The 26,890-nt window shown below is 33.8% G+C and overlaps 1 protein-coding gene across 1 annotated transcript; it reads left to right on the top strand.

Annotated features, from left to right (window-relative positions):
- On the top strand, positions 6,452–17,643 carry LOC109722261 (putative ubiquitin-conjugating enzyme E2 38). Its single transcript, XM_020250229.1, has 8 exons — positions 6,452–6,724; positions 6,838–6,904; positions 8,485–8,613; positions 8,736–9,146; positions 9,227–9,290; positions 14,906–15,045; positions 15,896–16,207; positions 17,019–17,643. Exons 1-8 carry the CDS (start codon positions 6,672–6,674, stop codon positions 17,307–17,309), a joined length of 1,467 nt encoding a protein of 488 aa, XP_020105818.1. The 5' UTR covers positions 6,452–6,671; the 3' UTR covers positions 17,310–17,643.

Raw genomic sequence — 26,890 nt, 5'->3', positions numbered from 1 at the left:
TTTAAAAGGAAAATCTTTCCAAGCGTGAGATGTGATTTTTTTTTTTTTCTCCCACTGGGAGTGCAAAATAGATAGACCAAATCAGGAAAACAGAACTCTAATATAATAATGAAACAAAGAGTTGCATGTTTATCTATTGATTAAGTATGAATAACTGAGATTAATCATGATGAAAAAAGAACTCTAGATTAAAACCTCAGGTTAATAACAAATTATAAGCTATTTTCCTCATAGCAAGCATAAAAAATTACAACAGAAAAAGATTAAAATGAATGATATAGTAATCACGGGAACAATTGATCAAGAACAAAAAAAAAACTATTAAATCAAAGAAAAAAAAAAGGAAAATGGATATTAGATCTCAGCTACAGAAATCAAAAGCATGCATCTTTTGAACTAAATCAGAGAGAGATTAAGCAAACTCAATTCCCGAAACGAATCAAAGAACCTAAAAGAGAAATAAATTGTTAAATTGAAACCTACAAACTTACAAAGCAAATTAGCATCAAAGATGAGACTGTCCAACAGCAAATAGGAAAAAATCCGAAAAAAATATAAGAGTATAAGGAGGAAAACCGAGAGATCGCAAAATGGAATTCCATAAACAAAGCAACCATTAGACATCCAACAACCCAAGCAACATGGAATTCCAAACGCCAGACAACATGAGAAGAGAACAGGAAGAAGCTGAAGAATTTATCAGAAGACCAGACCTCCACTGTGCGGGCAATCACAACACGAAAAATATCAGAGATAGAAACCTATTTTGCAAGTTGGGAAGAAAGTGGGCAAGGAACTTATTAACCAAGGGAGGTTATATATAAACCAGTGTGAGAAAAAAGCAAAAGGAGAGAGAAGAGAGGGGAGGTAGAGCGCCGCGGTCGAGCGGCGCAGTATACTGTTACGATGAGACCCATGCCGCGCGATGAGGGAAGGGCGTACGGCGCCGCGACTCACCAATCTCCGGGAAGCAACGGCCCACGGCGAGCATTAAATGCCCAAATCTGGGCTAGAGAAGGGGGGAGATCTGCCAGATATGCGGTAGAAAGGAGTTAGGAAATCCTTAGCCGAATGGCATTTAACGCTCAGATCCGGGGTAGGTAGAGGCGTACGGGACAGGTCGGAACCATCTCCGAAAACCGACGATTCCAGATCTGCGCTAGAGAAGGGGGAAAGCCGATCTCCGGTCGAACGACATTTAATGCCAAGATCCGGGGTAGATAGGGGCATACGGAGCAAGCCGGACCCACATCCGGGAAACCGGAGGTTCGACGACGCATTAAATGCCAAGATCCAGCGAAGCGGCGCTTGAGCGGCGTAAGGTACGACCCCTACAGGGAGGTCGGTAGAGAGAGAGAGATGGGAAAGAGAAGAGGGGGGCCGACGGGTCAGGTTAGTGAGAGCAGGGGCATCGGAATAGCACAGTATAGGGGAAGTGGAGGAGCTAGGAAGAGGGACCCACGGGTCAGATTGGTGAGAGAGAGGAAAAAAAATTTATTGGGACCCACATCCGAAATCAAGAAGAATGAGCAAAACAGTTAAGGGTTCGCCCTTTAATGTTATTGTATAGATACTCTCGCTATAGCTCGAATAATAGCGGGAGGTGTATCTAAGACGATATCATGAAAATAATGGTATAACCAGTCTATCTTTATCTCACCGCCTCTAATATCCTTAGGAACCACCCGGAGAAGTAGCCCGCAGAGCTCTGGCCACTGATATGATGCCCTTCCGATCATAGCCCCACCATGGACGCAAAGTCCGGTAATAGCAGCGACATCCATTAAAGTAATAGTCATCTCTCCGTGTCGCAAATGGAAACTCTGCTTCTCCTTTCGCCACCTCTCGACTAATGATCCCAATAACGACTGATCTAGCTATAGGCGTCACAATCGTGAAACATAATAAAATCCTGCTGGTCGCAATAGGTCCAAAACTGCAGGATGCTCAATTTGTCATTTGTTCATTTTACGGCCATGCTCCGTGAATTGAACAAGAGAATAACCCTGCATGATTGTGAATGTCAGATCAATATTAGTATATAGTTTATAAGTAAATTTAAAATATTTTTTTAAAAAATCACCTCCTCTCTGATCAAAGTAGATCATACTGTGGCTGCTCAGTCAGCATGGATGTATCGATCGGTCCCGGCTCCTCATGATCGTCCATCTAAAATAGTCAAATAAATTCAGTGAGAAACAAAAGGATGTAACATAACATAAGTGTGTAAGTATAAAATATGAAAAAAGTTAAGTGTAATTTTCATATAAAAAAAATCTAGCGATGAAGTCTCTCGGTCATTCTTTGCTGATTTTCAGGACATATACTTTTATAATGACCAGGCTGTTTACACATACTACACTTGCCCCTCCTATTCTCAGCACCTTCGTCCATAACATTACGGATACGCGTAGATTTGGGTGGTCCTTTTTTTCTTTTCCTGCGTGGTGGCAGTATAGATGAATCATATGGCTCAATCCAATAACGACGATCGGGGACGGGATGGAATTGCAGTTCATAAGCCTTACAATAGGATGCGATAGTATATCAAGAAGAATATAAGCCATAATAATCTATGTTCATGTGTGAATAACTATAACATGACAAAATATGCACTATTTTTGGACTAAATTGCATTGTTTGAGACAAAGAAGAGAAAAGTAGAAAACAAAAGTGCATTGTTTGAGACGAAAGTTATGCTGTTAAATTATAGAGAGAAAGAGGAATAACGATATTTTGGTCGATTTTTAAAAATCCGAACCAAACCTGCAAAATTCAAAAAACCTGTCTATTTTTGCAAAATCTCAAAATTGATGAATTTTTATACAAATTGGCCAAAACAAAATATATATAAATAATTTTTAAAAGATCATAAAATAACTTGTGTTTGAAATATCACAAAATATAATAAACAATATAAAGTCTTAAGACACATAAATTATCCGAATTGAGCTAGAATACTTTTAGAAGCACCAACCTCTTGGTGCTTCTAAGTTTCTAGCTCTTGGATTTACTTCTTGATTACTAATAGCCTTTAGATCAAACACTATTCCATTTTCCACCACCTACCACAATCATCTCAGCCCTACATCTTTCCATCCAAGTGTTAAAAACTCAAAAGCACCAACCCTTTTGTGCTTTTGAGAGTATTCTAGCTCAACTCTAAATTATCCATACTATATATAAAAGCATGTTATTCAAATTTCAATCCGTCGATGGACCTATTTTAAAAAATATAAATATAAAAATAAAAATATAAGAATAAGAATAGGAACGAGTAAACACGTAATGAAACAAACTTTAATTTATCTTTTTCTTTAATAGATAATCTTTTCTTTTTTTATTAAATATTTTATAATTCAATATTTTTTTGAATATTTAAAGATTATCTTAATTCAATATACTAATATTTAGCTGCTATATAAACATTTTATTGATTGCAACCAATAATCAAATTTAAATTTAATTTAAAATATATATTTAAATTTTAAATTTATTTGATTTTAAAATTTTACTTCATCTGAAATTTAGAGTTGAAATTTAATTATATAACATAAATTTAAATTTGTGTTATTTCTAAAATAAAACTAAAATTTAGCTTAAATCATGAATTAAATTTAATTTTTGATATTAAATTAGAAGTAATAATCAAAAGTTTTAATTAAAGTGGATTAAAATTAAATTTTAAAATTTGAATTAAATGCGAATTAAAATTTTAATATATTTAGTGTAAACACATAAATTTGGTTGGTTAGAATTCAAAAAATATAAATAAATATTCAATTTATATTGAAAAAATAGAACTATATAATCTCGTCGGCAGAAATTATTTAAATTTGAGTTAAAATATAATAGATATTTTCGAATAAAATATAGTAGATTAACTTTTTTAAAGAAGTTAAATTTTTTTTATAAATTATTGTATAAATATGATATACAAATTTATTTTGATTAAGATAACTATTAAAATAATTATAACATGAATTTGCCCGTACATTTTAACTAGTATAATATAAAAGTACTTTATAATTTCAAATTTTCGTGATATAAAATTAAGGGTTAATTGCATACAGGTCTCCGCAAACATAATGAATTGCAGATATATTCCTGCAAAGTTCAACTTTCATAAGTTATTCCTGCAAAAATCCTAATGTATTCAGATATGTCTCTCTGGTTAGCATCCGTTAGAGAATTGTTTATTTTTTAACAGTAGATTCTTAAAATGACATTTTTGCTCTCACAAATATGTCCTTCCAAAAGCTCCAGCTGGTATACGTTTGCAAAAATGCCCTCACAAATGTCCCTTTTCCCTTTTCTCTTCCTTTTCGGGTTGCGGGAGCGCACGACAGCGGCGGCAATGGCGGTGACGCCGCGGAGCTTGTCGAAGTTGCGGCCAACGAGGATGAAGCTGAGGCCTGCAGCGACGAGGCGGAGGGCGAAGGTGCCACCGATTCGAAGAAAGAGGAGGAAAAGGAAAAGAAAGAAGAAAGAGGAGAAAATGAGGAGGAAAATGAGGATACGAAGAAGAAGCAGAAAAGGAAGAGGAAGAGGAAAAGAGAGAAGAAGAAGATGAAGAGGAAGAATAAGAAGGAGGGTAAAATTATCAATTCACCTTATTAATTAATTATGGTTAAGTATTTTAACTGCGGTTAACTAAATTTCTCTAATGAATCTTAACGGTAGGGACATATCTGAATATATTAGGACTTTTATAGGAATAGTTTATGAAAGTTGAACTTTTCAGGAATATACCTGCAATTCATTATGTTTGTAGGGACCTGTATACAATTAATCCTAAAATTAATGTAGTTTTTATTTATGAAGAATATGAATGAGCACTACCTGCTCCGATGTAGGTCAGGCCGCCAAAACATGGTAGAGCGGCGCGGAGGAGAGGTGGCGACTGCGCAAAAAAAAGACATGGAGGAAAATTAGAATTAAACTTTTTGAATTAGATAAATAAAAAAAAAATATATTTTTAAAAATATATGCGGGTAATTGCGGATTGACTCAAAATATCCATAATTTAAAAAATATTCACCTATTTTGTTTATTTATTTTTTAGGATAAGTAAAATTAGGCCCTGTTTGGATGCATAGTTAAAAAATTCCATGAAATTTTTATTCTATGGTTTTGGTCTAAATGAAATACGGAATTCTGTAACTACAAAAAAATTTCACAGCTTCATTTTTAAGCTGTTTGGATACATATCATACAATTCCACAGTATTTATAACAATTAAATTTCTAAAATTTTAAAATTCAAAATTCAAAACTCAAAATTCAAAATTCAAAATTTAAAAATAAAATTTTAAAAATTAAATTCAAATCAAAATATAAAATTAAATTTAAAATTAAAATTAAAAAAGTAAATTAGATTTTATGTTTTAAATTTGAAATTTGAATTGGAATTTGAAATTCAAATTGAAATTTGAAACTTTAAATTTAAAAATAAAGTATACCATTTAAACTTTAAATTTGAAATTTAAAAAATCTATAATTAAATTTAAATTTCAAATTTAATAATTATAAATTTACATATTTATAAATTTAAAATTTAAATTTAAGTTAAATTTAAATTTTGAAGATTGAAAATTAAAAATTAAAATAAAATTAAAATTTGAATTTGAACTTTTTGAATTTGAACTTTTTGAAATTGAAATTTGAAATTGAACTTTTGTGAGAATTTGAAATTTTGAAATTTGAAATTTGAAATTTGAAATTTAAATTTGAAATTTGAAATTGAAATTTGAAATTTGAAATTGAATTTATGAAATTTAAAATTTGATTTGAATTTGAACTTTGATTTGAAATTGAAATTTGAAATTTGAAATTTTGAAAGTTGAAAGTTGAAAGTTGAAATTTGAAAATTTGAAATTTGAAAATTGAAATTTGAACTTTTGAAATTGAAATTTAAAATTTGAAATTTTAAATTGAGAATTGAAAATTGAAATTTGAAATTTGAAATTTGAAGTTTTTGAAATTTGAAATTTAAAATTTAAAATTTGAAGTTTTTGAAATTTGAAATTTGAAATTTAAAATTTGAAATTTAAAATCAAAATTAAATTTGAATTTTAAAATTTTAAAATTTGAAATCTAAAATTTTATGTTGAAATTTAAAATTTAAAAATTGATACATCTTTGGGAGCCCAAAATGGTGGAATTTTTTTTACTTTGGTTAAAGTGGATTGTAAGTTTACTTCATTTTTTGGAGTATAGTATAACTATACTCCAAAAATTACGTCATTTTTTTTTCTTCCAAATACTTCATAAGATTATTTTTCTACCAGCGTAGCATAGTTTAACTATGCTACGTTTTTAGAGGTATTCAAACGGGCCCTTAGTGTCGTAAATTTGGGAGTAATATACGGATATCTACGGTGCAGATAAATTGCCGAGTTCAAGTACAAAAGGAAAGTTCGTTTTCAAATCGGATGTTTCACAAACTCCGAAGTTCCCCTCCGCTTTATTTTTTGCTAACCCATTCGTCTCCCTCTTTATCATTATTAAAATTAAAAATTATTATTATTATTATTATTATTAAACCCTCTTCAAATCCCCTCATCGCACCCCCTCCTCCTCATCCGCCGCCGACGCCGTCGCCGTCGCCGTCGCCGCCGCTCCGATCGGCTCCGATCTCGCCACTTTAGGGCGCCAGCATTGGTCGCCACCATGGAGCCGCCGCCGCAGATCTCGAACTACGGTGGCAACGCCTCCAAATTAGGGTTTGTATGAGAAACCGCTTGTTCGCGCTCCGATCGCTCTTCCATGATGATTATGATGATTCTGAGTGATTCTTTGGTGTCTTATTTTATTTTTGTTGTTGTGCATTGTGAAGGTTTAAACAGTTCACGGCGAACTCTTCTTTCCCGGATTCGAGCCTGCAGAAGCGGAAGTGGAGCCAGGCGAGTTGGTTGATCGCATTCTTCTTGAATTTTTCTTTGTTTTTCCCGATTTAGATGCGTGTAGGGTTCGTATGGTGTATTGATCTGATTTGGAAGTATTGAGTAATTAAATATCTGATCGACATGATCCGAGTATCTGCTGCTATTGATCCTGAACGATATCTGTCATAATTCAGTTCTAGTAGGCTTTTTTTTTTTTTGATTGAACAAGCATGGACTCAATGTAGTGATCGAATGAGAAAAACAATAAACTGGGAATAGGGGATGACATTTTCCAGAGTAAAATTTCCTTTTTTTCGGATCAATAGATAATTTTTGATAAATTAAGGCAGAAATTTTGCAAGTCGTGTGAATCTTTTTAACCTCTGCAGTCCTAGTCGTTCGTTTAAGATACGCATTGAGTGCTGCTTAAGATACACTTCAGTGCTGCCATTAGGTCTACGTAGCGTGAAGAAGATGCCTGTATATTAAGCTGAATCCTTGAAGTTGTGATGATGAGAGGATCGAAGAACTGCTTATCATTGTCATGGAACTTCCAGATTAAAATCAAGAAGCCTCAATCGCAGCATTATGAGGAAGTTGCTAGGGAGAATACGGGGATTAATCAAGAGAAATAGATTATCATATTTCCTTGGGTTTTTACAGAAATTTTTTCTGATGGGTGACTTCAGAGATTCGTGCGGTATAGTGGTAGTCCGTGACCATGTTCTTGGGAGTTAAGTGCATAGCCAGTACAAACAGAATTACTGTTTGTAGAAAAACTTAGGGATGGCCGGATGGGTATTCATTATTAGCTCCAATAGCTTCATCCAGCCATCAGAATTTTCGACATAGAGCTTGCGGATGAGAATTAGGAAGCTTGGTCTAATTTGGCCTGTTAGAGTCGGTTACGTTTAATGTAATTTGGATTTCTGGTGAACAGGGTCAAGTCTAAGCTATAATATACAAATAAATATATGCCGACACCATAGGAAGCTGCTAAATGGATTATAATGCGAGTTAGGCAATGTTTGGGTTCTAATCTGAGTTTTTAATTTTTATTTATTGGGTTTTAATTGTATATTATCTGTATCGTCAACTTTATCATTTGGTTTTTTGATACTTTTGATTAATAGCTTTTATCTGCTGAATGCAGCAAAGTTCTACTGCAGCTCATTCACCAAAAATGAGTTGGGTGTAGTACATCTGATTTTTGGTGGCACATAATTATCCTGTATACTTAATTAGGTGTTTATTTCAGTGGGACTTAGGTTTTTTCTTCTTTTTTCTTTTTCGTGCTCTGCTTTTACTTTCCTTCTGTGGTGTCTTTTTGATCTCTCGAATCTAAATGTTTATGTACTGATATAGTGCATTTAAAGGGCTATAAAAAGATTATATTGCATACTCATTGTCATCATCTTGAAGATCGCTGCAGTCAACCTCTAAGTGATACATTCTTTTTATACTTGCATTCTGATATTTCTTTAAGTTGGCAATTAATCTTCTCCCTGTAGGAATGCATTTTCTCATTTTTCTCTACGCATGAAAGATGACCATCTAAATTCACTTTTACAAATTCTCTATCACTGTTGGCTTGTTAGGTTGTTACTCATGAAGTTATTGCGGTTGATGAGGGTGAGGAGTCTGATGAAGTTGTTGTCAGTGGTGAAAGCGTATCCGATCACAAAGATAAGCTACCAGTCAAATATTCTAAAGATTTGCATAAACTGGCAAGTCAAAGACTCTCTTTCATATTTTATTGAATATTCATCGTCTTATTCGTGGCATGCCAATTTGGTTTCATCACTGTTCTTATGCACCATTCTAAACTCTTTTTCTGGGACAATTTTAGGATATTTTGGTTGATGAAACCGCCGGCCCGAGTACAAATATTCCCTATGAGACTCAGCCTAGCTTAATGGACCTTAACTCTTCTGACGACTATGAGTTTGAAGAATATGATTATGATGAAGCTGACTATGACGACGACGAGTATGATGATGCGCCAGTTGATCATGATTTCAACTCCGCTTTGGCTGCTAAGTTTGATGACTTGGATCTTCCTCCTGGTGTTGAGGCAACTGTACCATGGTTGCAGAAGCAACCTGTGGGTGACCTGCTTGGTAAGAACAAGGTGGTTGAAGTGACAGGACAAATCGACGTGAAATATAGAGCATTCAAGCAGTTTGATACAGTTCGTGAGTATTCAGATCATTATTTTAGCAATCTGGACTCTATCAAGAATCCCATGGTCTGTCAAAAGGTAATGACATGCGCATCTCTAGCTTCTTTTTGACTTTTACAATATCTCATTGAATTAAATTAATGAGTTCTTATCAATAGCCATCAAAGGATTGGGCAAAGAGAATTCAGCATGAATGGAAGATCCTTGAGAAAGACTTACCAGGTTAGTGCATATTTTATGCATTGCACAAAGTCGAGTTTAGAATAATATTCAGCAGCATGATAAGCATGCCTATGCAATTTTTGCAAATTAGTTCTTGACAAAACTAGTTCTGTAGATAAGATTAGAACTTTAATACAGCTAGAAGACCATAATGATATTCAGTTTTTGAAGACTCATAGGTACTGTTGTAAAAAGTGTTAGATATACCCTTATATGCGGCCGCATATGCTTTTATCGTTGCTTGATTGGTCCACATAACTGCATTCATTTCTGGTGTAGAGATTGCCTAATCAGACGGAAGTGCGCCACCTACACATGCATGTTAAGCAAGCATAAGTTTGTTTAGCATGACTTGTTTATGATGTCTACTCAAGCACTTGATTAGCAAATTTGATATATACAATCTTGTTGACTATTTTGATTATTTATTTTTTTTGGACATATTTTCATTAAATAAGGTACTCTTTATATTTGAAATAATTTGATATATACTTTCATTAAATAAGTTACTTGAAACTTTAATATGTGTGATAGTTTATCTTTGGGTATAAATTTTAAAATATATTTTATTGATGATTTTGTCTGGTTGTCAATTATTTGTGACTATTGAATTTTGGTTATGTTTAATTGTTTGGTCTCTGTGGATTTATCTTTTTATTCTTCATTTAAGAGTCATCTTCATATATATATATAATATAGAGAGAGAAGATGAGAGAGAGATGAGAGAGAGAGGAGAGACGAGAGTAGGTCTTGTGTACTATTAGGAGCACGGAGGCCTCCGTGCTTCTAACCGTTTTCGATGATAGATTATATTATTGTAGATAAGATTCGATATTAATACAGCTAGAAGACCATAATGATATTCAGTTTTTGAGACTCATAGGTACTGTTGTAAAAAGTGTTAGATATACCCTTATATGCGGCCGCATATGCTTTTATCGTTGCTTGATTGGTCCACATAACTGCATTCATTTCTGGTGTAGAGATTGCTAATCGGACGAAGTGCGCACCTACAACATGCATGTTTAAGCAAGCATAAGTTTGTTTAGGCATGACTTGTTTATGATGTCTACTCAAGCACTTGATTAGAAATTTGATATATACATCTTGTTGACTATTTTTGATTATTTTATTTTTTGGACATATTTCATTAAATAGGTACTCTTTATATTGAAATAATTTGAATATATACTTCATTAAATAATTACTTGAAACTTTAATATGTGTGATAGTTTATTCTTGGTATAAATTTTAAAATATATTTTATTGATGATTTTGTTCTGGTTGTCAATTATTGTGACTATTGAATTTTGGTATTATGTTTAATTGTTTGGTCTCTGTGGATTTATCTTTTTATTCTTCATTTAAGAGTCATCTTCATATATATATATATATATAAATATCATCTTCATATATATATTAGTAATATAAGAGAGAGAGGAGAGAGAGAAGGAGAGTAGGTCTGTGTACTATTAGAGCACGGAGGCCTCCGTGCTTCTAAGCCGTTTCGATGATAATTATATTATTGTAGATAAGATTCGAACTTTAAACAGCTAGAAGACCATAATGATATTCAGTTTTTGAAGACTCATAGGTACTGTTGTAAAAAGTGTTAGATATCCTCATTATATGCGCCGCATATCTTTTATCGTTGCTTGATTGGTCCACATAACTGCATTCATTTTCTGGTGTAGAGATTGCTAATCGGACGGAAGTGCGCCACCTACACATGCATGTTAAGCAAGCATAAGTTTGTTTGCATGACTTTGTTTATGATGTCTACTCAAGCACTTGATTAGCAAATTTGATATATACAATCTTGTTGACTATTTTTGATTATTTATTTTTTTGGAACATATTTTCATTAAATAAGGTACTCTTTATATTGAAATAATTGATATATACTTTCATTAAATAAGTTACTTGAAACTTTAATATGTGTGATAGTTTATCTTTGGTATAAATTTTAAAATTATTTTATTGATGATTTTGTCTGGTTGTCAATTATTTGTGACTATTGAATTTTGGTTATTTTAATTGTTTGGTCTCTGTGGATTTATCTTTTTTCTTCATTTAAGAGTCATCTATCATATAATATATTATAATATATATATATATATATATAAGCAGAGAGAGAGAGAGAGAGAGAGAGAGAGAGAAGAGAGAGAGAGAGAGTAGTCTTGTGTCTATTAGGAGCAGCGACGGCTCCTGTTCTTCTAAGCCGTTTTCGATGATAGATTATATTATTGTAGATAAGATTAAACTTTAATACAGCTAGAAACCATAATGATATTCAGTTTTTTGAAGACTCATAGTACTGTTGTAAAAGTGTTAGATATACCCTATATGCGGCCGCATATGCTTTTATCGTTGCTTGATTGGTCCACATAACTGCATTCATTTCTGTGTAGAGATTGCCTAATCAGCGGAAGTGCGCCACCCTACACATGCATGTTAAGCAAGCATAATTTGTTTAGCATGACTTGTTTATGATGTCTACTCAAGCACTTGATTAGCAATATTTGATATATACAATCTTGTTGACTATTTTGATTATTTATTTTTTTGGACAATATTTCATTAATAAGGTACTCTTTATATTTGAAATAATTTGATATATACTTTCATTAAATAAGTTACTTGAAACTTTAATATGTGTGATAGTTTATCTTTGGTATAAATTAAAATATATTTTATTGATGATTTGTCTGTGTTGTCAATTATTTGTGACTATTGAATTTTGGTTATGTTTAATTGTTGGTCTCTGTGGATTTATCTTTTATTCTTCATTTAAGAGTCATCTTCATATATATATTATATATATATATAAATATATCTTATATATATATAATTATATAGAGAGGAGAGAAGAAGAGAGGAGAGAGAGAGAGAGAGTAGGTCTTGTTGCTATTAGGAGCACGGAGCCTCCGTGCTTCTCACGTTTTCGATGATAGAGCTTCCGATCGACAATTCGGCTCTGTTATTGATCTAGCGTATTTTGAACTATCTAGAAAATAATTTTTGTGATTTTTCGGTATCATTTTTCCTAGCGATCGAAGGGTTCAAAAACAAAATTTTTAATGGTTGATGTATACCGTTTTGCACATTTAATGGTTTAGAAGTATTCAAATGCAGATGAAATTTTGATAGAAAATTCTTTATACTATTTACAGCAAGATCAATATGTTTGATCGAAAATTTAAACAATGCTATATCACCCTTTTTGTGAGATTTTTATTTCAGCCGTTGATTTTGAACCCTTTCGATCGTTAGGTAAATGATATCGAAAAGTCAAAATTTATTTTCTAAATATTTAAATATGCTAGATCAATTTAACGGAGCCGATCGTCGATTTGCAACTCCATCATCGAAAACGCTTAGGAGCACGGATGTCTCGTGCTCCTAAAGCACACAAGCCTTACTCTCTCTCTCTCTCTCTCTCTCTCTCTATATATATATTATATATATATATATAGAGGTCGCTGGGATACTATCGATTGCACTAAGTTTGGTGCTATCAAGTTTTCTACCGTTAGATTTATCTTTGATTTTTTTTACCGTTAGATTATACTATTCAACAACCACCCACTCAACCTAAGAGGGCCCACATTCTCCTAGCCGTATATTTCTCATCAAGGCTAAAAACTAATAGCACAATGGCTTGGTGCTATTGATAGTATTCCAGTCTAGTTCTGATATGATATATTATATATAAATATCATCTTCATATAATATATATTTATTATATATATTATATATATATTATATATATATATATATATAAATATTATGTATGTATGTATATATATACATAGAGTGGGCTGGTATGCTTCTGGAAGCACGAAGCCCTCGTGCTTCTAAGTTGTTTTCGATGTTCGGACTTCGAATCGACGATCGGCCTCCGTTAGAGTTGATCTAGAGTATCTGAAGTACCTAGAAAAAAATTTTGTGATTTTTCGATATCATTTGCCTAGTGATCGAAGGAGCTCAAAATCAATAATTTTAATGGCCGTGGTGAGCCGTTTGCAAGTTTAATGGTGTAGAAATATCTAAATCACATGAAACTTTGATAGAAAATTCTTTATACCATATAAAACAAGATCAATAACTTTGATCTAAAATTTTAATGTCATATCATCATATTTTGTAAGATTTTTATTTTCAGCCGTTGATTTTGAGCCACTTCGATCACTAGGCAAATGATATCGAAAAATCGCAAAATTTATTTTCTAGATACTTCAAATACTCTAGATCAAGTCTAACGGAGCCGATCGTCGATTCGAAAGTCCGAACATCGAAAACAACTTGGAAGCACGGAGCGCTCCGTGCTTCCAGAAGCATACCAGACGCACTCTATATATATATATATATATATAATTTCTATGATTTAATTGCTAAACATATTTGGACTGACTTATCATATCTGCATTAGGCAGTGGGTCATCATATGTAGACTTTTGAGTGCTATTTAGAACACAGCGGTATGACTACCCACATACCACATCTACATTATGCAGTGGTCATCCACATGTAGACTGCTGAGTGCTATTTAGAATTATAGTAGTAGGACCTGGATGCCAATGACATTTCATTTATCTTCTCCTTCCTTTTGGCCAGCCTCCTCCCCTCTTAGGAAAGATAAATTGGGGGCCTCATAACTTTGGACCTAACTGTGACCTTAATCATTTATTTGCTTCCACTAAGCTTTGGGTTCTATTGAGCCCTAGGCAACATTGGTAAGGAAGAAAGTGAAAGAAATGGATCAAGTATATACAGGATGTGATAAGAAGGGAGAGAAATCGACCCAAGTAGATAAAAGTTATGATAGGTGTTGGATAACATATAAGAAAAACAGTTATTGTCTCAAAAATACCAACAATGTTGAAAAAGGTGTTGGTGAAATATATAAATTATCGACTGCCATGCTTAAAGTTGCATCTTGGAACATTTCTTTGACAAGAAGGGTTATTTTTCAATCTAGAGCTCATCGTTTTATGTGTCTAGGGATGGCAATTTTCCCCGTATAGTTGGGTCCCCGCAGCGATCCACCCCGAATGCGCCAGGGATTGGTAGTATTTTTCCCCTGCGAAGATGGGGACAGGGTCAGAATTCCCTCCACTTGCGGCGACGGGGTTGGGAGAGGGATACTATTCCCACGCCCCACTCTACCCCCCCCCCCCCCCCCGCTGCTAAATATTGCATATCTTATTATTTAGGTCTTAATTTATTTATATATGTAAATTGATAGCTTTGATGCTTTAGTATATTTTTAATATATTCAAATATTTTTACCATATTTAATTTTTTTTTTTTACAATATATTAGTTAAATAATATTTGATTGCGATACATAATTTGATAATGAATAAAAGTAAACTGAATAATTGGATGAAATTTAAACTAATTGTTATAAGTAAATATTTATTTAGTATATTTTTTAAAAAATCCGCCGGTTCTTTACAAGGATGGGGATCCCTGCGGACAAGGATGGGTAGAATTTTTTGTTAGTAATTAATTCACATTTTGTGTGCTAAATCTTTTGAAAGTCTTTTCCAATACTATTCTTATTATGGTCTCATATAATAAGTATCTTTTCTTCATTCTTCGTGTGAACAGATACTATATACGTAAGAATTTATGAGGACAGGATGGATCTACTAAGGGCTGTTATTGTAGGACCCGCTGGTACTCCTTATCATGATGGCCTCTTTTTCTTTGACATCTACTTTCCTCCTCCTTATCCTAATTTACCACCGGTATGTTGGTTTTCTTTCCTACATAGACCTCGTGCATTATATTTATTTTTTTATTCTTTTCCTGTTATGTTCATTGAAATGCATGGACAGCCCTTTAACTTTTTTTTTTTATTTGCAAACTCGAACTCTTGATTTTTGACATTCACCCCCTTCATTTAATTGTGCAATTGACCCTATTACATGCCTCTCAGCAATTCTAACTATTTCTCACCACCTTTCATTCACATGCATCTCAGCAATCAAGTATTCGAGCTCCATTTTGGTTTATGTTTTTTTTTTATTATTTTTGGAATGGAATAGAAAACCTAAAAATTGAGAAAACAACATTGCATCAAGTCCTTGTTTTTGATGTTGCTGCATTAAGAGTAGCAGCCAAGAGAGCATGCTTCAGTCACTAGCTTTCTTTGTTTTTGTACACAAATGATAGACACATGCCAAGAATCCATTTGGAAACTTTGATCCAACAGAAGCGCCAATTACACTATTACATTGAGGGGGCAGATCTCAAAAATTAAATCTAGGCCTCTTTTCACCATGTTTGTGCTTTTATTTTAGTTCATCTTCAAGTTAGGATACAATTTCTCTATTCTTGTTGTCCTTGGTTAGTTTGTGAACTCGATGTTTTCCAAGAAAAACAAAGAGGTGAAAAGAATTAATATCAATTTAGTTTGCAAACAATCCTCCATCCACCAGCTATCATGTATAACTTGAGGAAAAACAAAAACAAAGGGTAAAACATAGGCACATGAGGCATTAGGGTTTCTTTGCAAAAGAATAAATGTTCGAGTGTTGTTTGTATATTATTTTGTTAATAAAAAATTATGTTAATTCCCGTTGCGAACTTATCCAGATGGTCCATTACCGATCTGGTGGGCTTCGACTCAATCCAAACCTGTATGCGTGTGGCAAGGTCTGCCTTAGCCTTTTAAACACATGGTCTGGCCACGGATGTGAGAAATGGAGCCCATCAAACTCGACCATGCTGCAGGTCCTGGTCTCTATTCAGGCTTTGGTTCTGAATGCAAAGCCCTATTTCAATGAGCCAGGATATGCAAGTTTAGCTAACACGCCTCAAGGGGAGGAGAAATCTCTGTTATACAATGAAGACACTTTCATCCTATCATTGAGGACAATGCTTTTTTCTCTTCGGAATCCACCGGAGGTATGTGGGGCTAACCTGTTTACTATAGTTTCGCGGGCCATGTTGTATGTGAACCTTGGTGCTTGTTTTGCTATGGCTTCTTGAAAAGCTTATTCACGTAAGAACCAAAAGCTTGGTGTTCGATGAACATAAGGTTCGGAGCTTCTACTTAGAGCGGGAAGCAAAAATGAGCTTCTAGTAATGATGTATGCTCAAACTAATTGTTGGTTTATTGGCCATATGGCTAATGGTCCTTAGTTCCTGTGGACCCCAGCAAGTGGAACTTTTTTTCTGGAATTTTGACAAGCAGAAGGAGGTCTTAGGGTTTGCTGTTTATTAATGAACATTCTATTGGTACTTTTTGAACAGTTATACCCAACCAACTCTTCTGAAAAAGCTCTAGTTGGGCAAAGAGGCTCTCGTTCCTGTTTGGCTTGGCTAGAGTTTAATAGAAGTGTTGTTTGGATAGAGTTATTTGAAAAAGTATTGACAATTATTTTATAAAAATCTCTCCTCCGTAGCTTCTTGTTGTAAAAGCAAAAGTTTCAAATTAGCGTTTCTATTTAAAAACACATCTTAACTTCTTGTCACATCAAAAACTCTTGACACTTTTGTAAATAAAACACCATTTTTTTCCTTCTAAATTTTGAATCTTTTGCTTTTTAGAGTAGAGAAGCTAATTCCAAAAGCTAAGCAAACCGGCACCTAGTGGCTTTCACATTCCTGTGAAGCCTTCTTGCTCTCAAATAGTTCTTAAAAAGCATTTATTTGGGCATATTTCACAAGCATTCAATGCTTTTAAGACAAATTTTCATTTATACTCATATTGCAGCATTTCAAAGACTTCGTCGCTGGCCATTTTCGCAACTGCGGTCACAGCATCCTGCTGGCATGCAAAGCTTACCTAAACGGTGTTGAGGTTGGAAGCAACATTGAAAAGGCAGCCCAAAAGGCCAACGAAGGACGCAGAAGCCACTCGGCGATGTTCAAGAGCTCCTTAAATAAGCTCTTTGATGATCTTCTGATGGAGTTCTCCGTGAAAGGAGCTGATTGCGACGACTTCCTGGCTCAGAAAGTTAAAGACGGAGCCGCCAAAGCAGAGGAAATCACATCACAGCAGTGACCTCAAAGACTTAGGTTAAATTTAGGAGGAATAATTGCGCCAGGGTAGAAACTATTTGCTTCTTCTTGGAGTGGTAGGTGGGTAAGGAATAATAATATGCTTCTTCGACGATCTAACCAAGGAGTATGTAGATAGTAAACTTGTAAATATCCCTTAGTTTTGGGTCCTCTTTTTTTGGTTAAATTAGAAACTTCAGAGACTCTTTGATTATCGAATTCGTCTGAACACATTTTTAACTGGGTCGTGTCAAAAATATGGAGTACAAATATTTGGAGTAACTGTTAGTAAACATTTAACTGGGTTTCGACTATCGCAGCTGCGCTGTTCCTAAACATTTTTGCTTTATAACTGAGCTGGAATGTTTTTACAAGTGCACTTATTCGTTTTTTGTTTGGTGGATTGGCTTTGAGATTCGAATCTGTTGGCCTCAAGATGCGTGGTTGACAGATACATATTAAGATTTTGCTTAGCGGCCGAATCTCAAAGCTTGAGACTTTTTGTGTTGCTGAAAGAATAGGGAGGTAAAGTTGTTTTCCGTCGTAAATGCTCTTTTTTTTCTTTTCTTTTTTTTTTTTTTTTGTTGTTTAGTTCATCGTAAATTAAGTCGCATTGTAGCTCTATGTTTTAAAGATGCCTTTTTGTTGTCTTCATTTTTTGTATGGTGGCGAAATCAGTTTATAGGAGAGAAAGAGATAAAGAAAATAAGAAAAAAAAAAATTAACTGTTGTAATTTTTTTTTTTTAATCCTTTTACATGTTGATATTAAAATTTTGAGTAAAACAAATATAAACGAAGTGAGAAACAGACCATGGTAGAAACATAATTTCTAAATTAAAAGCTATTTTCAATTTAGAAGTTAATCATGGGTAGTCAAACGAGCCCCATGTTCTGCTTAGCACTTGGCTATTTTCCCTTTTTTTTTTTTTTTTTTTTTTTTTTTTTTTTTTTTATTTTCTTGAGAGATTGGTAGCACACTACTTGCTTTGTTTATTTCTGGATTCGAACTTGGGACCTCGAATACTAACCATCAAGCCCTTTGCCACTTGCTCTAGGGACGGTCAGTCTATTTTCCTAATATTGTTAACTTGAAATTTACATATCAGCTATAGTTTCTTTTTTTTTTTCTTTTTCGTTTTTTTTTTTGCCGCATTGATTTTCAAATCTATAATAAGCAACTAATATATATATAATATATATATATATATAATATATATATATATATAATATATAAAAGATGATGATAAAAATTGAACGGCTGAAAAATAAAAATCTCATAAAAAATAATGATAAAAGATTTAAATTCAAGGTCAGATATACTGATCTTATTCTAAATAGTGAAAAGAATTTTCTATAAAATTTTCATCGCATTGGATTGTTTTACACAGTTAAACTCACAAACAAACACAATCGCGCCATCTAAATTGTCAATTTTGAGATCATTTTTAGATCACTAGTCAATGATAATCGACTAAAAATTATGAAATTTAGTTTCCAAATACTTTTAATAGTGTGGATCAAGTCTAACGGAGCCGATCGTCGATTTGGAAGCCGCATCATCGAAAACAACTTGGTAGCACGGAGCGCTCCGTGCTACCGATAGCATAGTAGCCGGACTCTATATATATATATATATATATAGGAAAAACTTCAAATACCATCCATTTAGTTCCGTACTTTCTCACATTATTATTTTATGATTTAAAGTGTATTGCTTTCGTACAATGTGGTTTTATTTTTCTCTTATTGTTATTTTCTACACTAATTTTTTCATAAAATCACGATGTTAAAACTAAAGGGTACTAAAGTGAATATTCGATAAATTATATGTGGGGTATCTAATTTAACCAGAAGTTAACGAAGGGGCCGACTAAATTGATGCATTTTAAATCACATGGTACTAAAGTAAGAAAGTGTGAAAGCGCAGGGGTGATATTTGAAGTTTACCCATTTCTTTATAAACATTACTGTTTGTTAATTACATTTGGAGTACTTAATTTGTCAGCCTGTGTACTTTTAATTCTAACTAGCGAAGATCTACAGTTTAATAAATATAACAAAAAAAAAAAAAATCAAAGTCTTGTTTTCCAAGAAAGTACAATCATTATTCTTTGGGGGGGGGGGGGGAATAACTCCTTGTCCTCCCTTTTGTTTCCAAACGCTAATTTTTGGTATCAGAACGGTAATTTTTATATTTTTAAGTATAATTTGGTATAAGTTTGAAACTGTTGTTTCACTTTTTTTTCCAGAACAAGCTTGTTCCAAGGAGGAACAAGATTAATTAAGTCTAAATTTAATTTTAATTATGATATTAAATTATTAATTAATTTAATTAATATATTTAAATCATTATTCATTGCTTAAATAATAAATAAATTAATTAATTTATTATTTATAATTAATTAGCTAATTAATTATTAACAATTCAACGTGTTTATTCATAAATTAATATTTATATCGATCGACTATTAATATTTTTATCATCTAATTAATTTTTCTACCGGTTATTTAATTAAAATAATTTACTAACTAATTAAAAAATTATATTATTTTCTATATTTAATTTAATTAATTAATTAATATATTTTCATTATCTTATACAATATTCATAGCTAATAAATTTATTAATTTATTAAATTATTTTTAATTAATATTTTGATGTTAATTACTTAGATAAAATATTTTTAATTTAAAATTATATCTCTTATTTCTCTTATTCCAATCTAACCATCCAAATATCATTTGTCCTATTCGTAAGAACAACTTAATTTTCATTCAAATACAAAATTGGTCTAATTTCTGTTTATATCTGAACTTGTACGTATCCGTAAAATAAGCTATTCTTATTTATATCTGAACCAAACGCAGCCATAAAAGTATTATTTGTTCGTTTAGTTTCAATCCACCTTCACTGAAATACTCCTTTAACTTTTTTTCCCCTACAATCATCTAACTTCTTTTACTGGTTTTTCTCTTATGGTGCATGGTAGGCGCGTTTACGAGATCACCGCACACTTATTATGGTGTGCGTGATTCGCAGAAAAGTTAAAAATCCAACAAATTGACTAACAACGTAACTAATACATGTTTATCAGCAATTAAATACACGAAGAATTATTCTAAGCAACCAATTTTTTTAACAAATAGTTTGGTCTTCTCTTCAACATTCTCTTCTGGTGCAATTTTTTGCGACCGTGCTCTTGGAAAATAGAGGTGCTGATAGATGAAATCATGGATCAAAGTTGGAAGTAGGAGATAAAGGCTAGAGACTTGAAGGTTGTTGAATTTTTAACTCCTATGATGAGATATGTTATCCTACTAAAGTATGAATGATAAGATGTTTTAAGAAGTAAAAATTGTTGGTGGAAAACTCAAATTTTTGAGGTTGAATTTATTTTATTTAAACTTTAAATTTATTTATTATTTTATTTATTTATTTATTTATTTTATTATTTTTCTTAATGAAAAAGAAACTAACGGAATATTTCTGTTTTGTTTCTTGCGCCAAACGGAATTCCATTCCTTTGCGCGGTTCCGCTCCTTTCTCGTGTGAATTCTCTTTTTTCCCTTTTTCATATATTATCTCCTTTTTTCCCTATTGAGAATGGGATTTAGATAATTTGTTAATTCTTATCTATTCATCTTTTATTTTTTTATCTGTAAGTTTGATTTTATCTTTATTACAAATTAGTTAGATTTTTAATCACAATCGGATTTTCGTTGCGGTATTTGTTCCAACAAAAATTAACCGTTTTGTCTCCAAAAAAATAAAATTTCATGTTGAATAAGTTATTCAAAAATAACTTATTCCAACATTCAAACAAAGATCAAAATATCTATACATTTTGTAAATGATGAGTGTGATGACATGTCTAGAATTGAATACTATATTTGGCCATTAAATATTTTTTCAAATAAAATAATAATCTCATAGGTAAAAATATTTACACAAAAATTGATGTGATAAATAAATAATTAATAGCCCTTAGATAGAGTGCATATATAAAATATACACCTCACTTTGGGTGTAACAGTAGTATTGCTCTTTTATTTTTGGAAAAACTTCAAATAACATCTCTGTGGTTTGGCACTTTTTTATTTTAGTACATTGTAGTTTAAAATATATCAATTTAGTATCCCGTGGTTTCATTTCTCTTTTTATTATTCCCTCCACTAATTTTTTTTCATTAAATTGGTGACAAAATTAAAAATTGAAAGGTACTAAGTGGGGTATCTAAAGTTTTTTATATATAATTTAACGAAATGTTAGCGGAGGAGCGGATGAAAAGAAAAAAAAAATGAAACCACTGGGTACTAAATTGATACATTTTAAATTACAGAATACTAAAATGAGAAAGTGCGAAATCACATGAGTGGTATTTGAAATTTATTCTTTATTTTTTTTTATTTCACTAGCGAAAGCAGGAAGGACATAGTTGTTATATTTATTAAACAGTAGACCCCCCAAGTATAAGTTTTAAAACCATGTGGACTAAATTGATATGGGATAAATTAATGCACTGACCCCCCTGGACAATGGTGCAGTTGCAGATAGCAACCTTAGAAGTTGACATTAACCATCCAAACAATAGTCAATGTGCATGTGCAATATATGTCTCTTGTCATAAAAGAAAATAATTTACGAAAAAGATTAATTTGATTATTTTTTTCAAATCAGCCAAAAGTTTTTGATATACATAATGTAACGACCCGACCCCTAGCAATAATAACTCGTTTGGCCCAAACCACCGGCCCAAAATGCTTAAGCCCAGTTATTATTACTAGCGTGTAGGTCTCATATAAACTGATCGGAATCAGTATCCCATCTGATTTGGGACTATTGGGGGCGTTACAAACTCCCCTTGTTTAGACCCTGACGTCCTCGTCGGGTCTAAACCAGGTGATATGAGATTCTAGAGGTGGCTCCTACGGGTTCAAGAGGTGGCTCCCACTAAATCCGTTGGTGTAGCACTTTGTCCCGCATAGCACTTAGTTCTCACATTTCCGGCTGGTATTCGGCTCTGATACCAATTGTAACGACCCGACTCGTTAGCAACAATAACTCGTTGGGCCAAACCACCGGCCCAAAATGCCAGCAACAATAACTGAGATGGTGGCTTTGGATCAATTTAAGGCCTTCCGTTTTCGGAGGTTCTTCCTCTGAATTCGTGGCCGGTTGTTGCGGTTCAGATCCGAGCAGTCGGATCTGGGGCGTGACAGCTTTAGTGGTATCAGAGCTGAATACCAGCCAGAAGTGTGAGAACTAAGTTCTATGCGGGACAAAGTGCTACACCAATGGATTTGGTGGGAGCCACCTCTTGAACCCGTAGGAGCCATCTCTAGAATTTCACATCGCCTGAAAATTCTGGTCCTGATCTGTCTGTGTGTCTGTGATCCTCTAGAATCTCACATCGCCTGGAAATTCTGATCTGTCTGTGTGTCTGTGATCTGGTTTGGACCCGATGAGGACGTCAGGGTCTAAACAGGGGGAGTTTGTAACGCTTCAATAGTCCCACATTGGATGGGATACTAATTCTGATCAGTTTATATGAGATTAGTTCCACATCAGATGGGATACTGATTCTGATCAGTTTATAGCTAGTAATAATAACCCGGCTTAAGCATTTTGGGCCGGTGGTTTGGCCCAACGAGTTATTGTTGCTAACGGATCGGGTCGTTGCAATTGGTATCAGAGCCGAATACCAGCCGGAAGTGTGAGAACTAAGTGCTATGCGGGACAAAGTGCTACACCAACGGGTTTGGTGGGAGCCACCTCTTGAACCCGTAGGAGCCATCTCTAGAATCTCATATCGCCTGGTAATGGTCCTGGTATGTCTGTCTGTGATCTGATTTGGACCCGACGAGGACGTCAGGGTCTAAACCAGGAGAGTTTGTAACGCTCCCAATAGTCCCACATCAGATGGGATACTGATTCCGATCAGTTTATATGAGACCTACACGCTAATAATAATAACTGGGCTTAAGCATTTTGGGCCGGTGGTTTGGGCCAAACGAGTTATTATTGCTAGGGGATGTGTCGTTACATTTGGTATCAGAGCCGGTTCACCAGCTGGACATGTGTGGCGAGTCTCGGCTGAGCCAGGGTCTGGATGACGGGCTAGCGAGACGAGTCTCACATCGCCTGATAATCTTGGGCTGTGTGTGTGATTGGACTGACGAGAACGTCAGGGTCTCACATCGCCTGGTGATCTTGGGCTGTGTGTGTGATTGGACTAACGAGGTCGCTTGGTGATCTTGGGCTGTGTGTGTGATTGGACTGACGAGGACGTCAGGGCCTTAACGGGGGAGTCTGTGACACCCCAATAATCCCACATCGGATGGAAAAGTTAATAATAACCCGGCTTAAGCATTTTGGGCCTGTGGTTTGGCCCAACGAGTTATTATTGCTAATGGGTCGGGTCGTTGCAATTGGTATCAGAGCCAATTACCAGCCGGAAGTGTGAGATGAGTCTCGGCTGAGCCGGGGTCTGGATGACGGGCTAGCGAGATGAGTCTCACATCGCCTGGTACTTGTGAGTCTGAGCCTGACGAGGACGTCAGGGCTTAAAGGAGGGGAGATTGTGAGACCCCAGATAGTCCTATATATGAGATATAATAGGGCTAAACTCTTAACCCGGCTTAAGCATTTTGGGTGGTGGCAAGGCCCAAGAGGTTAAGAGAGTTAAGCGTGCTAGGACGGGAGTAGTCCTAGGATGGGTGACCCCCTGGGAAGTTGGGGCGTCACAGATGGTATCAGAGCCAATTACCAGCCGGAAGTGTGAGATGAGTCTCGGCTGAGCCAGGGTCTGGATGACGGGCTAGCGAGATGAGTCTCACATCGCCTGGTACTTGTGAGTCTGAGCCTGACGAGGACGTCAGGGCTTAAAGGAGGGGAGATTGTGAGACCCCAGATAGTCCTATATATGAGATATAATAGGGCTAAACTCTTAACCCGACTTAAGCATTTTGGGCCGGTGGTTTGGGCCCAACGAGTTATTATTGCTAGCGAGTCGAGTCGTTACACATAATATACGTGTACCTCCCGTATCCCAACACTGACCAATTAACATACACATCCCCTTTTGTTCGAGACTCGAACAAAGACGGGAATAAGTCCTTGCTCCCTCTTTATTTCACTGACCAATTAACATACACATCCCCCTTTGTTCGAGACTCGAACAAAGACAGGAATAAGTCCTTGCTCCCTCTTTATTTCCAAACGTTGCGTTAAATATCTGAAACCAGTAGCTCTCGAATTTTTAGAATAAACCGGTATAAAACTGGAACTGCTGTTCCACTCCTTTTCTGGAACAAGCTTGTTCCCAGGTGGAAATAAGATTAATTAAAGTCTAAATTTAATTTAATTATAATATTAAACTATTAGTTAATCTAATTAATATATTTAAATTATTATTTATTGTCTGAATAATAAATAAATAAATTATAATTAATTATTAATAATTTAATGTATTTATCTATAAACTAATATTTATATCGATCAATCGTTAATATTTCTATTAATCTAATTAATTTTTTTACTAGTTATCTAGCTAAATTAATTTACTAACTAATTAAAAAATTAAATTATTTTTTATAATTAATTAATTAATATATTTTTATTATCTTATATAATATTCATAGCTAATAAATTATTAATTTATTAAATTATTTTTAAATAATATTTTGGTATTAATTAATTAGATAACATGATTTTAATTTAAAATTATAACTCTTATTCCTCTTGTTCCAATCTAATCATCTAACTACTATTAACTTATTTCTAGAAGAAATAATCAAATCTTTATCCAAACACAAAATTGATATACTTTCTGCTTATACCTAAATTTATATCTATTTTTAAAATAAGCCGTTTTCACTGACACCTGAACCAAAACGCAACCTTAGCAACTTGGCAGTAGTCGGCGCCCCGAAATACGGACGTAGATCATCAAATCGGAAGCTACCACGTAAACTTGACAATGTTAGGTCATATCTTGCCCTTCTGAATTTGGCACACATCGCTTTACCTTATATCCTATTCTAAATTTCTATTCTACTCCTCAATGACCATGACACAGCCGCAAGTAAGTATTAAGTGGCTATTTAGTTACATGCATTTTCAACCAATGATTTAAGTGCCGTGGCATGGAATCGTACCGAAAACTTGCCGGCATGGTACGGCACGATGCGTGTCGAGCTGTGCCGATACGTGCTGGTCTAAAAAATTCTTGTGTGCCGTTACATAATAATATGAAATATTTATTTTCTTTAGCAGCAAAATATTCTAACTATTTATTATATCTTTTTATCACATTTTTTGAATTTTATTGAGAAAATTATTTACTAATTTAAAAAATAGAGGATTTTGAGTTGTGTTATTGGTACGGGATCTGTATCGTGCCGGTATCTTATTGGCACGATAGATACGGCCCGTGCCGATGGACACTTAAAACCTTGTTTTCAACTACGCTGCAGTTAAAAATAATACATCTATTAAATTTTTATTTGGTTTGGTATAGTTAGGCCCAACTGCTGCAGTTATATCTACACGAGAAGGCCCAACTGTAGCAGTTGAGCTGGAGTCGGCTCACCCATTAAAAAAATAAATAAAGCGGTGATTTTTTTTTCATACGTTTTTTTTTTAAATTTTTTTTTCTAAGAATACTTATTCATGAAATCTGCTAGAATTTAATAATGTTTGTTAGGGTCAATAAATTTTTTTCATATGCTTCTTTTTTTTTAGTCTGCTAGTTTAATAATGTTTTAATTTGTTTTGACCAAATCTATAATATATTTACATTTAAATTCATACATAATTTTATAATATATAAATTATATATAGATATAAAAGTCTTAACTAATAATTAAAACATGATTACGTTATATTTAGAAGAGGTAATCTCATCTCACATTTCTATCTAAAAATTGACAGAATTTATTAATACAAATCTCAACCACAGACTACCAAATAGAAAAAAATATAACTGCAGCAGTTGCAACCGTATAAAACCAGACAAACTAAGTGTAGTTATGACTGCGGTATTTATAACTGCATGTATTTTTAACTATACTATTTTTGCAACTACATCCAGCCAAACGACCCCTAAATGATTTATTCGTAACTCACATGATCACACATAACTATATACTAGAGTCTTCGACTCCGCATAAATCCTTGGGGCCTCTGCAGAGTATCTATAAACCTATATGAAGCCACAATACTTTTTGTCACGTGGCATGTTATCTTTCATTCTCAACGCTCAACCCTTCACCTCCCCACTCCGCTAATTATATGGAGGGTGTAACATTTAATTCTATGCACCATACTAATATTCTATGAGCTTTATAATTTTAATCCACTTTCTTTCTCCATTAATCTCCTATCTTCTCTCTTTTGTAATTCTTTTGCATGCAGCATAAAAATTCTTTTTGCCACGTGATATGTTACTCTTCATTCTCATAGCTCAATTTTAAATCAAACTACCTTCTCCTCTTCTCAATGTCCACTCCTTCACCTCCCCACTCCTCTAATTACATGTAAGGTGCAATATTTAATTACATTCACCATATTAGTATTCTATCAA

This window comes from Ananas comosus, linkage group 16 (assembly GCF_001540865.1).
Source record: "Ananas comosus cultivar F153 linkage group 16, ASM154086v1, whole genome shotgun sequence".
Taxonomy (NCBI): domain Eukaryota; kingdom Viridiplantae; phylum Streptophyta; class Magnoliopsida; order Poales; family Bromeliaceae; genus Ananas; species Ananas comosus.
Note: the sequence above shows the minus strand (reverse complement) of the source record. Positions and strands in the feature narration are given on the sequence as shown.

Coding starts and splice junctions, on each gene's coding strand:
- LOC109722261 (XM_020250229.1), top strand. CDS start 6,672: ATGGAGCCGCCGCCGCAGATCTCGAACTACGGTGGCAACGCCTCCAAA. Junction 6,725..6,837: donor GGCAACGCCTCCAAATTAGG/GTTTGTATGAGA, acceptor TGCATTGTGAAG/GTTTAAACAGTTCACGGCGA. Junction 9,291..14,905: donor CCTTGAGAAAGACTTACCAG/GTTAGTGCATAT, acceptor TCGTGTGAACAG/ATACTATATACGTAAGAATT.